The sequence below is a fragment of the Thunnus thynnus genome, chromosome 12 (assembly GCF_963924715.1).
Source record: "Thunnus thynnus chromosome 12, fThuThy2.1, whole genome shotgun sequence".
Taxonomy (NCBI): domain Eukaryota; kingdom Metazoa; phylum Chordata; class Actinopteri; order Scombriformes; family Scombridae; genus Thunnus; species Thunnus thynnus.
Window position 1 is genome coordinate 25,689,578 of NC_089528.1, and position 18,057 is coordinate 25,707,634.

General features: G+C 39.4%; 1 protein-coding gene and 1 long non-coding RNA gene across 6 annotated transcripts in view; one reads left to right on the forward strand and one right to left on the reverse strand.

Annotated features, from left to right (window-relative positions):
* The window catches only part of LOC137194575 (acyl-coenzyme A thioesterase 1-like), a 32,687-nt gene extending 16,199 nt beyond the window's left edge, over window positions 1–16,488 (forward strand). Inside the window, exons 1-4 of one of the 5 annotated variants that reach the window (XM_067606606.1) lie at window positions 626–715; window positions 5,214–5,716; window positions 13,595–13,782; window positions 15,083–16,488. In XM_067606606.1, coding sequence (XP_067462707.1) covers window positions 5,260–5,716; window positions 13,595–13,782; window positions 15,083–15,691 — 1,254 coding nt within the window. In that variant the 5' untranslated portion in view covers window positions 626–715; window positions 5,214–5,259 and the 3' untranslated portion in view covers window positions 15,692–16,488. Of the gene's footprint in view, window positions 1–217; window positions 716–1,903; window positions 2,107–2,276; window positions 3,562–4,271; window positions 4,395–5,213; window positions 5,717–11,726; window positions 11,959–12,892; window positions 13,396–13,594; window positions 13,783–15,082 lie in introns of those variants that run through there. The other 4 variants (XM_067606603.1, XM_067606602.1, XM_067606604.1 and 1 more) reach the window with 4 other exon arrangements.
* On the reverse strand, window positions 2,743–5,374 carry LOC137194577 (uncharacterized). The gene is made up of 3 exons (XR_010930983.1): window positions 5,227–5,374; window positions 4,263–4,441; window positions 2,743–2,868 (listed from the first exon to the last, which is right to left on the reverse strand). It is a non-coding gene; the product is annotated as an uncharacterized lncRNA (long non-coding RNA).
* Window positions 16,489–18,057: the final 1,569 nt, after the last annotated feature.

Here is an 18,057-nt window from a genome sequence, read left to right on the forward strand (position 1 = left end):
CACTGAAGCTAGTTGGCGGACTTCTATTCACACAACACGCTATTCATGTATTTGATGAACCAGACTCAAAATGAACCACATAGGTCAAGTATGCTGACACAGCCAAGGAATTTACAAGAACTTTACAGGGGATGAAATGAACATTTTCTGTTTAGTTTTTTTTTATCAGACAGATGAGGAATGTGATTATGCCAATTTTTTGTCGAATTTCCCACAGAGCAAAGGTGAAACTTGTAGGACTTGATAGTTTCAGAAGAGATGGCTTCCCAAGTCAGACTGAGGCTGCTGCCGAGTGCCAGATGTTTGTTCGATGAGCCCGTTCAGGTGAAGGTGGCCGGGCTGAGGTCGAGGCAGGTGGTCACCATGAAGGCCAGATCGACTGACGAGAAGGGAGTGGAGTTCAGCTCCTCAGCCACCTACAGGGCTGATGGGAGCGGGGAGGTCGATCTGGAGAGAGACCCCTCACTCAGTGGGAGTTACGTCGGGGTTGAACCAATGGGTCTGCTGTGGTCGATGAGGGCAGACACCTTGCATAAAAGGTTTCAAAAAAACAGGTCACTAAACCCTCATGTGGTGAAGTTCTCTGTTCATGAGGTAGAGGGGGAGGGCAGCGTGCTGGCAGAGGCGACCAATGAGAGGCTTTTAATTGGAGATGGCGTCACCCGGCTTCCTATTAAAGAGGGGAATATCCGTGGAGTCCTGTTTACTCCTCCAGGTTGGTTTATGTCTCTGTTGTGCTCTGAATGGTTTAATTATTAATTTAAAGCAAAATGCTGAAATTATTTTAACTTTATTTTTATAAATAAATCCCAAGGAGAGGCCAAAGTCAACACTCAGTCTATCCTACTAATAACGCGTCTTAATACCAAGCAGCCACAACCTTGGCTTGAAATTGAAGCCAATGCGGAGGTCCCTTGAAGTGCAATACCACTGACGGTCGCCAGACAGACAGTTTCAAAAAAACTTCTCTCTAGAAATATTAGGGCAATTTGGAAATTATTGCTCCGTTAATAAGATTTGAAGACTTATAGTAGCTTTGACGTCTGCCGTGTGGGCATTGATTGGCAGCTGTGATTGCCAGTTGGCTCACCTGCTGCTCTCCCCGGCTTCGGGACTCACACTGAGTCGGACTATTGTCACAATATTTCGATAAGTTTAATGTTACTTGATAATGATATCTATTCTGTTAGTTAGCTAGTGTTAGCTTCATTCCAAGGTGGCATGAAAGGCAACACCCTGCACTCCTTATTTGGAAGGTTCTGGCTCCAAATAGAAAAGATGACCAGAAGCTGCAACTTTGGGCTTTATACATTGTTCACTGCAAGTCTTTATGAAATCCTGCTGCTTCTCTTGCTCTGGTAAGAAAACATAGACCCTACAGATGCATGCTAGTCTGGTACCTGCCTATCTACCTCTATAACCTGAGGTGCCCATAATAGTACCCAGTAATTAAAGTAAACAAATAACTAATAAGAGAGAATACTATTGAATTCTAGTCCAAATAAATTGAGAGCAACCAAGCACTCCAAACAAATACTAATAATTATTATTAATAAAACAACAAACAAACTAATAAATAACCTCATACACTTCGCATTCTCAGAATCATGGAACATATTTTACTCTGTTTTGCTGGATTCACATGTTGAAATAAATAAATTGGTTGTGTTCAACTCTTAATATCCAAATCCAAATTCATGGACCTTTTATCTATTTTATGCTGTTTTTGGATGATAATGGAGTGTTAAACTATGTTTATCAGGCAGCAAATCATTGTCTGTCACTTTGGCAAAATGAAACATTTTGTAACTTAACTAACTTTTACTTTAGTTACCTTTAATTTCTGTACTTTGTTTTTATGAATATTACAATAATTTTGTGTTCCGTGTATCTTCTGGTTCAGGAGAAGGTCCGTTCCCTGCTGTTTTGGATCTGTACACTTTTGGGGGAGGTTTGTCAGAGAAAAGAGCCGCTCTGCTGGCCAGTAGAGGATTTGTGGTTCTGACTGTAGCGCTCTACGGCCATGATGACATGGCAAAGAACATCAAGGAGGTCCATCTGGACTATTTTGAAGAGGCCATACAACTTTTAAGAAAACAAGATAAGGTGAGTTGTTTGAAGTAATTGCTATGTATTGTAGTAATTAATCTAAAAAGCTTGATTTTCTGGGGACACAGATGGTAGTTTGTTACTGAGGTGAGCCAATGTCCAAACATATTTAAATTGTTCACAGCAGCTTTCATTTTGTTGCTTTTAATTTGTCTGTTTTCCCACAGGTGGCCAATAAAGGAATTGGAGTAACATCACTTTCAAAAAGTGGAGATCTTGCACTTTCAGTGGCCTCTTACCTGCCAGGTGTTGATGCCACAGTGTGGATCAACGGCTGCAATGCCAACACAGTTTTACCACTTTACTATAAGAAACGCCAGATCCACCCTGCTTTAATGTTTGACCCCAGCAAGGTTATTCCCACTGAGTCAGGAGCCATCATAATCAAGTATGGTATGAACAATCCTCTGGTGGAGGAGAACCAGGCCACCCTGATCCCCATTGATAAGGCCAAGGGACATCTTCTCTTTGTGGCTTCAGAGGACGACCTCAACTGGGACAGCAAGGCTTACATGGACCAGATGTTGGAGAGACTGAAGCGTCATGGGAAGGAGAACTTTGAAAGTGTGTGTTACCGTGGAGCAGGACATTACTTAGAGCCACCTTATGGACCCTACTGCCGCTCCAGCTTCCATGGTGTCGTAGGCAAGCCAGTCATGTGGGGCGGTGAGCCCAGGTCCCACGCAGTAGCTGAAGTCCACATGTGGAAGAAGATCCAGGAGTTCTTCAGATCTCACCTGAGCTGTGAAGCTTCACGGCCTACAGCCAAGTTATAGATGCATATAGGAGGATAAGAAAGACAAGGCAAAAGATCAGTCATGATATCTTAGCTGCTAATTACATGTGTATCATTACATATGAATGTTTTGTGACGAGGTGAACGATTTAATATTTGATGTCTAAATATTTCTTTATTGAAAGATTATGATTATAAACTAATGCAGGAGAGAATATGCCAAGATATTTTTAGTGAACTAATAGAGATTATCAGCCTATAATATAAATGTTGGAGAATATAAAGTAAAGACAAGTACAGGGTAATACTGTACTTTTTACTACATTTATTTCACAGATATGGTTACTTTTTAGATCTTGACATGTAAAACAGAATGGATTTTATATATTTATATTTTATATTTGTAATTAATTTAGATCACTTTATAGAGGACTTGATTCACGCTGACATTATGATTTTTTTCTGTTCATCAGTGTCATAAAAAGCCACAATAAATCCCTTTGATTTGATGTTATAAAACATGAAAATTTCCAAGAGGGGTGAATACTTTCCACAGGAACTGTGTATCTGTATGTATATATGTAACTGAGTAGGGACATTTTGCATAATAAGCACTTGTACTTTTGATACTTTTAAATTTTGTAAAACCTGACCCCTAGGTTGGGAATCACTGGACTAAACTAGCTAACTGTAAATAAAGTAGTTGAAAGCTCTAACACTGATGCTTCAGTATTAATAATCTAATGATGTCAGATATAATAATATATCAGTCAGAGGGACCAAACCACTACTTTACTTAACCATTACTTTTAACTAACCATTGCACAGTTATGACACTGGAAAGTGGACAGTTAAACTGGCTCCATGCAGTCTCTGACTGGGTTTGTCTTAAGATAGTAAAAACCCACTGAGTTGAAACAATCAGTCCCCTTTGCGTCTGCTTGTCAGGTATGGGACAAACACATGCATGCTATTGTGAGAATACACCTGATGAGTACAGAGAAGAGGCAGACACACAAACATTTCATTCAGGACACAATTTCAAGATTTGAACCCTTTATTTTAGTGACATGCATATTAGTTTGGCAAGTGTGGTTGACACACTCTGTCCCTGAGCTCACAACCCCCCCAGCAGAGCCTGAGATTCACAATGATGAACATTAACACATTAAAAAGAAACTTTCAACATCACTAACAACTGAATGCTAATACAGGAGGAGGCTGGTTAAATGTTAAATGCTGAATCAGGCAGCTGTGTAGCAGCAAGGTCACATCACAGAGAGGACACGAGAGAGGTCAGTTGTGGACAAACTGCCGTTAGGCTCCATGTCCGTGCGTGCTGCTCATGAGCCAAATCATTCACAATAAATCAGTATTACACATGCACACACACATTCCTTGGAGGAACACACAGTACCTTCTGGACCGACAGTTAAAATAAAACTTTGAACTGGGTTGTGCACCATCAGGAGACCGTGATGAACATAAGGGACTTTTAACCCACATGACAGTCATTTTCACTCTAGATGGACACTTGCTTTAGCCGCAGGTAGGTCACATTTCTACTTTTCTGACTTTTCTTTCCCTCTGCAGTCCCTGAAAGGAAATTAAAAGATGCACATGAACATGATACACTGTTAAAAAATTACTTGACAGTTCATGATGACATTACATTGTAAAAAAATGAGTCTCCTCTGTGACAAACTGCTTTCTTTACTAAACATTTGTTAAAGTCAATCATTTTGATGACTCACTTATGTATTTACACCTTATGTATTAATTTGCACTGGACTTTTTCCAAGTGTCCTTCACAGTCACCCCTTGTCTTGTCAGTTTCCATAAGGGAATACATGCACAAGTCTTTATGTGAGGCAGGGAGAAACAGAGAAGAGAGAGCTTTGTTTTTTTCATTTAGTGTCTGAGTAGACTGACACTGAAGACTGGTTGGTTTTTGACAAGCTGAGGTCTTCTATTGTTGTCTTGTTTTAGTCAGTGCTCCATCATCTGTGAACAGGACACAGATATATGTGTGTATGTGCATGATTAACATATCATCTCTCTACATTGTTTTGAAATCCACTGGCTATTTCAACATTTGTTAACCCTTTAGACAGGCGCTCTGAGTTTATAGTTTTAAATCAGCCCTCACGCTCTGAGTCATACCTTAAATGGCAAACCATGTAATCAGAGAGTTTGCTATCTAGGATTTTTTGGTCACATAAATCCTGTTTCTTTTTTCTTTTTCAAACATTTTTTTATCAAGTGTTCATGAGATTGACAAATTACATTTTTTAAAAGAAATGGTACACTTCATTTTTATAAAGAAGATTGTAATCTTTTTTTTTTTTTTTTAATTTTATATTCACAGCACAAAGACTAACCTTGTGAAGAAAACAACAGTAGTTTCAGAAGAGATGACCTCCCAAATCAGACTGAGGCTGCTGCCGAGTGCCAGATGTTTGTTCGATGAGCCCGTTCAGGTGAAGGTGGCCGGGCTGAGGTCGAGGCAGGTGGTCACCATGAAGGCCAGATCGACCGATGAGAAGGGAGTGGAGTTCAGCTCCTCGGCCACCTACAGGGCTGATGGGAGCGGGGAGGTCGATCTGGAGAGAGACCCCTCACTCAGTGGGAGTTACGTCGGGGTTGAACCAATGGGTCTGCTGTGGTCGATGAGGGCGGACACCTTGCTTAAAAGGTTTCAAAAAAACAGGTCACTAAACCCTCATGTGGTGAAGTTCTCTGTTCATGAGGTAGAGTGGGAGGGCAGCGTGCTGGCAGAGGCGACCAATGAGAGGCTTTTAATTGGAGACGGTGTCACCCGGCTTCCTATTAAAGAGGGGAATATCCGTGGAGTCCTGTTTACTCCTCCAGGTTGGTTTATGTCTCTGTTGTGTTCTGAATGGTTTAATTATTAATTTAAAGCAAAATGCTGAACTTATTTTATCTTTAATTTTATAAATAAATCCCAAGGAGAGGCCAAAGTCAACACTCAGTCTATCCTACTAATAACTCGTCTTAATACCAAGCAGCCACAACCTTGGCTTGAAATTGGAGCCAATGCGGAGGTTCCTTGAAGTGCAATACCACTGACGGTCGCCAGATGCTGGCTCTAAAAAGTCCCTGGCTCCAACAGACTCCCATTCAAAAAACTTCTCTCTAGAAATACTAGGGCAATAGATTTTTTTCAGCGAGTCATTATGGTCTCAATCTCTAAATTCAAGCCCTCCCATAAGTATGCTGGTGGTCAATTTGGAAATTATTACTCCGTTAATAAGGTTTGAAGACTTATAGTAGCTTTGACGTTGACAAACTGCCGTTAGGCTCCAGGCTCATGAGCCAAATCATTCACAATAAATTAATATTACACATGCACACACACATTCCTTGGAGGAACACACAGTACGTTCTAGACCGACAGTTAAAATAGAACTTTGAACTGGGTTGTGCACCATCAGGAGACCGTGATGAACATAAGGGACTTTTAAGCCACATGACAGTCATTTTCATTCTAAATGGACACTTGCTTTAACCGCGGTTAGGTCACATTTCGACATTTCTAGCCCTCTGCAGTCCCTGAAAGAAAATTAAAAGAGGCACATGACCATGATACTTAGTTAAAAAATCTCTTCTTCAGAGAAACTTAACATTTCATGATGACATTACGTCGTGAGAAACGAGTCTCCTCTGTGACAAACTGCTTTCTTTACTAAACATTTGTTCAAGTCAATCATTTTGATGACTCACTTAGTATTTGGTGGACTAAAATAAAAGCCATTACAGTCACTCTCCTTCCTAATCCTTATGTATTAATTTGCACCGTCCTTCACAGTCAACCCTTGTCTTGTCAGCTTCCATAAGGGAATACATGCACAAGTCTTTATGTGAGGCAGGGAGAAACAGAGAAGAGAGAGCTTTGTTTTTTCATTTTGTGTCTGAGTCGACTGACACTGAAGACTGGTTGGTTTTTGACAAGCTGAGGTCTTCTATTGTTGTCCTGTTTTAATCAGTGCTCCATTATCTGTGAACAGGACATAGATATATGTGTGTATGTGTGTGATTACCTTATCGCCTCTCTACTTTGTTTTGAAATCTACTGGCTATTGCATCATTTGTTAGCCATTTAGACAGGCACTCTGACTTTATAGTTTTATATTTATGTAATAAATCAGCCCTCACGCTCTGAGTCATACCTTAAATGGCAAACCATGTAAACAAGATTTTGCTATCTAGGACTTTTTGTTTCTAAGACACTCGGGTTTTTTTTCTTCTTTTAAAACACTTTTTTATCAAGTGTTCAATATGATTAACAAATTAATTTTTTTAAAAGAAATGGTACACTTCATTTTTATAAAGAGGGTTGTAATCATAATTTAAAAGAGGGAAGGAAGGAAAAAATATTTGAATGGAAAAGTGCAATTTGTTGTGCTGTATCTAGCGCAAAATACAAACCAAAGAACACAAAAAACACATAGTTACATAAATAATATGGTATATACCTTTATAGATGAACAAATCTAAAGATGCACAAATAATTAATTAGATAATTGGAAAAAAAATAAAACATTAACAGAACATAAAACCCTGAGATTCTACGCCGTCATGAAAAAAATCTCTGAAAAGCTGGACTAAGATGGTCCTGAATCTTTGGTGTATTTTTCGGTGGAGAAAAATTAAAGACAAACAAGGTTCAACACAGACATGTATAATGTATCTGCTATGTCATTCTCCTGAAATAATGTAAGTTTCCTATTTATTTTTTTATACAATCACAGCACAAAGTCAAACCTTGTGAAGAAAAGTAGTTTCAGAAGAGATGGCCTCCCAAATCAGAGTGAAGCTGCTGCCGAGTGCCAAATGCTTGTTTGATGAGCCCGTTTAGGTGAAAGTGGCCGGGCTGAGGTCGAGGCAGGTGGTCACCATGAGGGCCAGATCGACTGACGAGAAGGGGGTGGAGTTCAGCTCCTCGGCCACCTACAGGGCTGATGGGAGCGGGGAGGTTGATCTGGAGAGAGACCCCTCGCTCAGAGGGAGCTATGTCGGGGTTGAACCCATGGATCTCCATACTTGTCCTGTTAGATCTTAGATCATTCGACACAATTGACCATCAAATCCTTTTGCAGAGACTGGAACATTTAATTGGCATTAATCAAACTGCATTAAGCTGGTTTCAGTCCTATTTATCAGACCGTTTAGGTGAAAGTGGCCGGGCTGAGGTCGAGGCAGGTGGTCACCATGAGGGCCAGATCGACTGACGAGAAGGGGGTGGAGTTCAGCTCCTCGGCCACCTACAGGGCTGATGGGAGCGGGGAGGTCGATCTGGAGAGAGACCCCTCGCTCAGAGGGAGCTATGTCGGGGTTGAACCCATGGATCTCCATACTTGTCCTGTGAGATCTTAGATCATTCGACACAATTGACCATCAAATCCTTTTGCAGAGACTGGAACATTTAATTGGCATTAATCAAACTGCATTAAGCTGGTTTCTGTCCTATTTATCAGACCGTTTAGGTGAAAGTGGCCGGGCTGAGGTCGAGGCAGGTGGTCACCATGAGGGCCAGATCGACTGACGAGAAGGGGGTGGAGTTCAGCTCCTCGGCCACCTACAGGGCTGATGGGAGCGGGGAGGTCGATCTGGAGAGAGACCCCTCGCTCAGAGGGAGCTATGTCGGGGTTGAACCCATGGATCTCCATACTTGTCCTGTGAGATCTTAGATCATTCGACACAATTGACCATCAAATCCTTTTGCAGAGACTGGAACATTTAATTGGCATTAATCAAACTGCATTAAGCTGGTTTCAGTCCTATTTATCAGACCGATTTCAGTTTGTACATGTTAATGATGAATCCTCTGTGAAGGCAAAAGTTAGACACGGAGTTCCACAAGGGTCTGTACTTGGACCAATTCTATTCACCTTGTATATGCTTCCTTTAGGTAATATTATTGGGAAACACTCCATAAATTTTCATTGTTATGCAGATGATATCCAATTATATTTGTCAATGAAGCCTGATGAAACCAATCAATTAAACAAACTCCAAGCATGCCTTTAGGACATAAAGACCTGGATGACCTGCAATTTTCTACTACTAAACTCAGATAAAACTGAAGTTATTGTGCTTGGCCCTTAACACCTTAGAAACACATTATCTAATGGCATTAGAAAAAGAAATCACATTTCTCCCATTTTAGCTTTGCTACATTGGCTTCCTGTAAAATCTAGAATAGAATTTAAAATCCTTCTCCTAACTTACAAAGCCCTTAATGGTCAGGCACCATCATATCCTGAGGAGCTCATAGTACCGTATTATCCCACTAGGACACTGTGCTCCCAGAATGCAGGCTTACTGGTGGTTCCTACAGTCTTTAAAAGTAGAATGGGAGGCAGAGCCTTCAGCTATCAGGCTCCTCTCTTGTGGAACCATCTTCCAGATTCGGTCCTGGGTGCAGACACCCTCTCTATGTTTAAGAGTAGGCTTAAAACTTTCCTTTTTGATAAAGTTTATAGTTAGGGCCGACCAGGCTCGCCTTGGATCAGCCCTTAGTTATGCTGCTATAGGCCTAGACTCTCTCTCAACCCAACCGGTCAAAGCAGATGGCCGCCCACCAAGAGCCAGGTTCTGCTTGAGATTTCTACCTGTTAAAGGGGAGTTTTTCCTTACCGCTGTCACTAAGTGCTTGCTCATGGGGGAATTGTTGGGTCTCTGTAAATTAAAGAGTACAGTCTTGAACTGCTCTATGTGAAAAGTGCCCGGAGATGACTTTTGTTGTGATTTGGCGCTATATAAATAAAAACTGATTGATTGATTGATTGATATAGGTTATGTCTTATGACACAGAACTCCATTGTTGCCCAAAACCACTTTTGAAAACATATTTTCTCTTTGTGGCTCTAGAGGATGACCTCAACTGGGACAGCAAGGCTTACATGGACCAGATGGTGGACAGACTGAAGCATCATGGGAAGGAGAACTTTGAAAGTGTGTGTTACCCTGGAGCGGGACATTACTTAGAGCCACCGTATGGACCCTACTGTTGCTCCAGCTTCCATGGTGTCGTAGTCAAGCCAGCAATGTGGGGGGCCCAGATTCCACGCAGCAGCTGAAGTCCACATGTGGAAGAAGATCCAGGAGTTCTTCAGATCTCACCTGAGCTGTGAAGCTTCACGGCCTACAGCCAAGTTATAGATGCAAATAGAAGGATAAGAAAGACGTGGCAACAGATCAGTCATGATATCTTGGCTGCTAATTACATGTGTATCATTACATATGAATGTTTTGTGACGAGGTGAACGATTTCATGTTTGATGTCTGAATATTTCTTTATTGAAAGATTATGATTATAAACTAATGCAGGAGAGAATATGCCAAGATATTTTTAGTGAACTAATAGAGATTATCAGCCCATAATATAAATGTTGGAGAATATAAAGTAAAGACAAGCCTTAAATATAAAAAAGGAAAAGCTCACATGAAAAAATGCTCACATGTAAAAAAGCGCACAACAAAAACATTTGAAAATACACAAATAAAAGAGACAGCTTTAACTGACACGGGACACAGGAGAACAAGCACATGCACTTAAAATTTTCTAGCATTTTTTGCCTCTTTATCAAAACCATCCATCAAAACGTCAGCAGCTATTGTTACAAAGATGTTTCAACATCTTGACACAATATTTTCCATAATTTCTTTCAAGTATTTCTTTGAATATAAAGGCAAAATTAATTTAATTGAGACATTGTTCTATTATTTACACTCGTGTTGATTTTAGCAAAAGTATGATACAGGTTATTATTGCTTCCATGTGTTTGTATGTGAATTTAATGATACCTTTTCTTCTGTTTTGTTGTGAATATCTCAAGAATATATCAGCAGAATATTAGAAGTCTCTCTCTCGGTGTGACAGGCTAGTGTTTTGTGTCTTTAGAGGGATCTTTACGAAGTTTCACCAAAGTTGGAGCTGAAGACTACAAACTGCGAGTGTTTAAGTCTATATTACTCACTACAAGCATCAGAATGACTCTGCAATGTAACAAAGAACATTTACTCAAGTACTGTACTTAAGTACAATTTTGAGGTACTTGTACTTTACTTATTTCCATTTTACGCTACTTTATACTTCAGGGTAATACTGTACTTTTTACTACATTTATTTCACAGATATGGTTACTTTTTAGATCTTGATGATGTCAGATATAATAATATATCAGTCAGAGGGACCAAACCACTACTTTACCTAACCATTACTTTCAACTAACCATTGCACAGTTATGACACTGGAAAGTGGACAGTTAAACTGGCTCCATGCAGTCTCTGACTGGGTTTGTCTTAAGATAGTAAAAACCCACTGAGTTGAAACAATCAGTCCCCTTTGCGTCTGCTTGTCAGGTATGGGACAAACACATGCATGCTATTGTGAGAATACACCTGATGAGTACAGAGAAGAGGCAGACACACAAACATTTCATTCAGGACACAATTTTTCAAATTCAAGATTTGAACCCTTTATTTTAGTGACATGCATTTTAATTTGGCAGTGTGGCTGACACACTCTGTCCCTGAGCTCACAACTCCCCCCCGGCAGAGCCTGAGATACACAACATTTGATGAACATCAACACATTAAAAAGAAACAACTGAATGCTAATACAGGAGGAGGCTGGTTAAATGTTAAAAACTGAATCAGGCAGTTGTGTAGCAGCAAGGTCACATCACGGAGAGGACTGTGGACAAACTTCCGTGAGGCTCCAGGTGGGCGCGTGCTGCTCATGAGCCAAATCATTCACAATAAATCAATATTTCACATGCACACACACATTCCTTGGAGGAACACACAGTGGAAATTATTACTCCGTTAATAAGGTTTGAAGACTTATAGTAGCTTTGACGTTGACAAACTTTCCCCAGGTGCACGCATGCTGCTCATGAGCCAAATCATTCACAATAAGTTTATATTTCACATGCACACACACATTCCTTGGAGGAACACACAGTACGTTCTAAAATAAAACTTTGAACTGGGTTGTGCACCATCAGGAGACCGTGATGAACTCGGGACTTTTAACCCACATGACAGTCATTTTCACTCTAGATGGACACTTGCTTTAACCGCAGGTAGGTCACATTTCTACTTTTCTGACTTTTCTTTCCCTCTGCAGTCCCTGAAAGGAAATTAAAAGATGCACATGAACATGGTACACTGTTAAAAAATCTCCTCTTTAGAAAAACTTAATATTTCATGATGACATTACATTGTGAGAAACGAGTCTCCTCTGTGACAAACTGCTTTCTTTACTAAACATTTGTTCAAGTCAATCATTTTGATGACTCACTTATGTATTTACACCTTATGTATTAATTTGCACTGGACTTTTTCCAAGCGTCCTTCACAGTCATCCCTTGTCTTGTCAGCTTCCATAAGGGAATACATGCACAAGTCTTTATGTGAGACAGGGAGAAACAGAGAAGAGAGGGCTTTGTTTTTTCATTTTGTGTCTGAGTCGACTGACACTGAAGACTGGTTGGTTTTTGACAAACTGAGGTCTTCTGCTGTTGTCTTGTTTTAATCAGTGCTCCATCATCTGTGAACAGGACACAGATATATGTGTGTATGTGCATGATTACCTTATCACCTCTCTACTTTGTTTTGGAATCCACTGGCTATTGCATCATTTGTTAGCCATTTAGACAGGCGCTCTGAGTTTATAGTTTTATATTTATGTAATAAATCAGCCCTCACGCTCTGAGTCATACCTTAAATGGCAAACCATGTAAATAAGACTTTGCTATCTAGACTTTTTGTTTCTAGGACACTCGTTTTTTTTATCACACTTTCTTATCAAGTGTTCAATATGATTAACAAATTAATTTTTTTGAAAGAAATTGTACATTTTTTACAAATTGTAAAACTCATTTTTATTTTTTATTTTTAAAACACTTTTCATCAAGTGTTGATGTGATTAACAAATCAATTTTTTTTAAAAGAAATTGTACACTTTATTTTTATGAACAGGATTGTAAACTTTTTTCTTTTTTTTTACATTCTCAGCACAAACACTAATCTTGTGAAGAAAACAACAGTAGTTTCAGAAGAGATGACCTCCCAAATCAGACTGAGGCTGCTGCCGAGTGCCAGATGTTTGTTCGATGAACCTGTTCAGGTGAAGGTGGCCGGGCTGAGGCCGTGGCAGGTAGTCACCATAAGGGCTAGATCGACCGATGAGAAGGGAGTAGTGTTCAGCTCCTCGGCCACCTACAGGGCTGATGGGAGTGGGGAAGTCAATCTGGAGAGAGACCCCTCACTCATTGGGAGCTATATTGGGGTTGAACCCATGGGACTGCTGTGGTCGATGAGGGCGGACACCTTGCACAAATTGTTTTCCAAGAACAAAGTGCTAAACCCTTATGTGGTAAAATTTTCTGTGCATGAGTTGGAGGGGGAGGGCAGGATGCTAGCAGAGGCGACTAATGAGAGGTTTCTAATTGGAGACGGGGTCAGCCGGGCCCCTGTCAAAGAGGGGAGCTTTCATGGAGTCCTGTTTACTCCTCCAGGTTAGTGGCTCACTACTTTCTGTCTTCATCATTGTCTAATTATAGCTTAATACTGTGTTTTGTCCTGCAATGTCTAATGAATGTGCAACGTTATTGACTTTCTTAGTTTCTGGGTTGGTCATCACAACATCAAAATATAAGAATTAAGATGTCATATTTTCTATGATCTATTGATATTATTGTGTGTGTTTCTGTCCAGGTGAAGGTCCGTTCCCCGCTGTGTTGGATGTGTGCACCTTTATGTCTGAGAAGAGAGCCTGTTTGTTGGCCAACAAAGGGTTTGTGGTTCTGGCTATGTCGTTGTACAATGACAAGCCCGACAACATCAAAGAGATGCATCTGGACTATTTTAAAGAAGCAGTTGATTTCTTACAACAACAACCTAAGGTGAGCTGTATGAATAGTTATTGCTTTTAAACACAGTAGCATAAAGTTACAAGCTTTTGATTTTGATGACACATTAGGTGGTCAGCAACTATTACTTTAGGATTTTAACTAAGTTAAGAAACAATTAATTTGTCATCATTCAAAGCACTCCAGCACCTATGATTTTTTTAGCATGTCAATGAAGGTATTATTGCAGTTCTTGATCTTTGAAGGTTCTTCTGGAGGTTTCAAGTTTCCACATCACACTTGTGTAATTGGCCGTTCACTCATACAGACTCGAAAGCTGAGACAGCAACGGCTGATATTCATTGTGAATGAGACCTGGCTTTACAGCCCAGTGCCCCCCACCAAGCTACAGAGATTACATGCAAATGTCTTCTTACACAGTGGAAGTGAGAGCCAATCACGCTAGCTACTGCTCCATGCTGTTATATGACATAAATTTAAACAACATGGAGGAAAAGCTAATTGTCATCGGACCATTAAAAGAGCTACGACATGTGGAAACAAATTACAGACATTGCTGGTTCATTAGTACGACGGCTATGTCAGAAAACAACTGTCCAGCTGGAGCAGAGTATGTAAATTGTGTACTCAACGCAACACACACAGAACTACAGATTCATGAGAGGCCAGATACTGAATACTACTACTGCAACCATATGTGTGAATGGCTCCGTATGTCACTGTTAGTGGCATACGGAGCCATGATTGGCTCCAGACTAGTTGTGAAACTCTGCATATCATTCTGCACAGTGAAGCTCAAACATTCAACTGAAGTAACAATATACAAAACACATTTTTGAGTGGAGGGGCATTCATTTTTGCTTTGTTATTTCAGAAATGTGATATTACATAGTTTTTGTAAAAACAATTTTGTCCAGACAAATTGAGTGAACAGCTCAACATGCTGGTGAGTAAGGTAATGCTCAAGTAGTTCATATAATAAACATGAAATATATTTGTATTGTCTCATGAAATTTTATTTCCAGTTAGTTTTTGGTTGTTTTGCAGTGTAGTAGTTTCTCAAACTGCCTCTTGGAAGGGAAAAAACATTTTAACCTATTTTGTTTTAATGGCATACAGTGTTAAATTCATGTTTTTATCCAGTTTTATCAGACGATTTACTAAATATATTGGTAATTCAGTTTTTTAATGAAAGAGCCACCTTGCCTCAAGAGACCTCTACATTTCATGCAGTTTTTATATATTATTATCCTAATTTACCCTCATCGCTCAGTTTCTAAGCTCTGTGTGTGTTAAGTTTTATTCACCTCTAATTCTTCATGTTTTTTCACAGGTGGGAAATAAAGGAGTCGGTATAATATCAAGATCAAAGACTGGACACATTGCACTTTCACTTGCTGCTTTTGTGCCAGGTGTTGAGGCAGTGGTGTGGATAAACGGCTGCAGTGCAAATGTGGCCTTTCCTCTCTACTATAAGAAGAGGAAAATCCTCTCACCACTGCTGTCTGACCTCAGCAAGGTGATTCCCACTGAGTCAGGGGTCGTCATAGCCAGGTATTGTGTTGACAATCCTCTGGCAGAGGAGAACCAGGCCACCTTGGTCCCCATCGAAAAAGCCAAGGGACATTTTCTCTTTGTGGCTTCAGAGGACGACCTCAACTGGGACAGCAAGGCTTTCATGGACCAGATGGTGGAGAGACTGAAGCGTCATGGGAAGGAGAACTTTGAAAGTGTGTGTTACCCAAGAGCTGGACACTTACTGGAGCCGCCGTATGGACCCCACTGCGGCTCCAGCTTCCATTGGCTCGCACGCCAGCTAGCGATGTGGGGCGGTGAGCCCAGGTCCCACGCAGCAGCTGAAGTCCACTTGTGGAAGAAGATCCAGGAGTTCCTCAGATCTCACCTGAGCTGTGAAGCTTCACGGCCTACAGCCAAGTTATAGATGCAAATAGGAGGATAAGAAAGACGTGGCAACAGATCAGTCATGATATCTTGGCTGCTAATTACATGTGTATCATTACATATGAATGTTTTGCGACGAGGTGAACGATTTAATGTTTGATGTCTGAATATTTCTTTATTGAAAGATTATGATTATAAACTAATGCAGGAGAGAATATGCCAAGATATTTTTAGTGAACTAATAGAGATTATCAGCCCATAATATAAATGTTGGAGAATATAAAGTAAAGACAAGCCTTAAATATAAAAAAGGAAAAGCTCACATGAAAAAATGTTCACATGTAAAAAAGCACACAACAAAAACATTTGAAAATACACAAATAAAAGAGACAGCTTTAACTGACACGGGACACAGGAGAACAAGCACAGCACTTAAAATTTTCTAGCATTTTTTGCCTCTTTATCAAAACCATCCATCAAAACATCAGCAGCTATTGTTACAAAGATGTTTCAACAGCTTGACACAATATTTTCCATAATTTCTCTCAAGTATTTCTTCAAATATAAAGAAGACATTGTTCTATTATTTACACTTGTGTTGATTTTAGCAAAAGTATGATACATGTTATTATTGCTTCCATGTGTTAGTATATGAATTTAATGATACCTTTTCCTCTGTTTTGTTGTGAATATCTCAAGAATATATCAGCAGAATATTAGAAGTCTCTCTCTCGGTGTGACAGGCTACATGATTTTACACATCAAAGTTTGTTTATAGGTACTGAGGAATATTCCTGCACATGTGAAATAAGTTAAATAAAGTGTTTTGTGGCTTTAGAGGGATCTTTACGAAGTTTCACCAAAGTTGGAGCTGAAGACTACAAACTGCGAGTGTTTAAGTCTATATTACTCACTACAAGCATCAGAATGATTCTGCAATGTAACAAAGTACATTTACTCAAGTACTGTACTTAAGTACAATTTTGAGGTACTTGTACTTTACTTGAGTATTTCCATTTTACGTTACTTTATGCTTCAGGGTAATACTGTACTTTTTACTCTTTCACAGCTATGGTTACTTTTTAGATCAAGATTTCACATGTAAAACAAAATTGATTTGATAATTTTATATATTCATATTTTATATTTGTAATTAATTTAGATCACTTTATAATAGGAGAGCAGTGCCAATCTCATGGATGTATTATAAGAACTAAATATGAGTTCAGTCTATTTTAAGGAGCTTTCTCTCAGGAGCCTGTCGTTCGTTCATGATACCACAAGATGGCGATGTAAGCCTCTCTAATGTGGTCGGGCTGTTCTTGTAATACAGCAGATCAGGAAAACTACCTGTAGGACAGGAATGAAAGCACCAACAGCAGCTGATCATATTTAGCCTATTCATAAAATAAAAAATGACCGAATCATGAATCAATCATATCAAATCAATAAATCAAAACACTAGATCTATAATCAAATGATAAAAATTGGAGCAGTTATCAGGTGTTTTCCTTCCAGCTATCACGATGTAGAAATTATTATTAACAGTGTAAAATGTTAATAATGAATTTTAAGTGTAAACTTTAGAGTTTAAACTGAATAATTTCTACATGTTGACAGCTAACTTCTACATATTTGACAGTTGAGATGTTGTGCGTCATGATTAGTTGACGTCTCCTCAAAATGACGCTGGAATGAGCGAGGACGTCCCATTTGGTGAATTAAATCCAATGTGTTTAACTATATAGGGGAGAACGGGGTAACGTGAACCACTTTTTACATTTGGTGATTTTAACTGAAAAACAAAAGTGTATTTGTTTGAAATAATAGTTACTATATATACCTCAGGTTGTTGTGTACCCATGGAAATTAAAACAAGTTTAGAACAATGACCCATCAAAAAAAAAAAAAAAGTCCTATGGCACAACTTACCCCCATGCTCATTTTACCCAACTTTAGGGGTAAAATGAGCATGGGGGTAAATTGATCGATCTAGGGGTAAAAAGTGATACCATTAAATACTGATATAAAAATGACACAAAATCATACAATTTTGAAATAATTTTGAACCTTATTAATGCCATCAATTTAACAAAGGCAAAAACTCATATTTTTATCGTGTCCTCGTGTGATTGACAGCTGTTACTGTTGACCAACAAACCACCGCCCACCAACAATAAACCCTGAGACCAGCAGGAAGACCGGAGCCGCTTTCATGGTGCAGAAGAATATATGAGTTCAGGGGATGAACTGACATCAAATAATAATCTGTCAGACAAAAGACCACAAAGTAAGTAGCTAGAAAAAATTAAAAATCTTACGTGGAACTCATGTTTTTAAAAAGAAATTAACATTTGTTTGTGTCCTGTTGTTCAACATGTTACCTTAACATTTTCAGTAAAGATT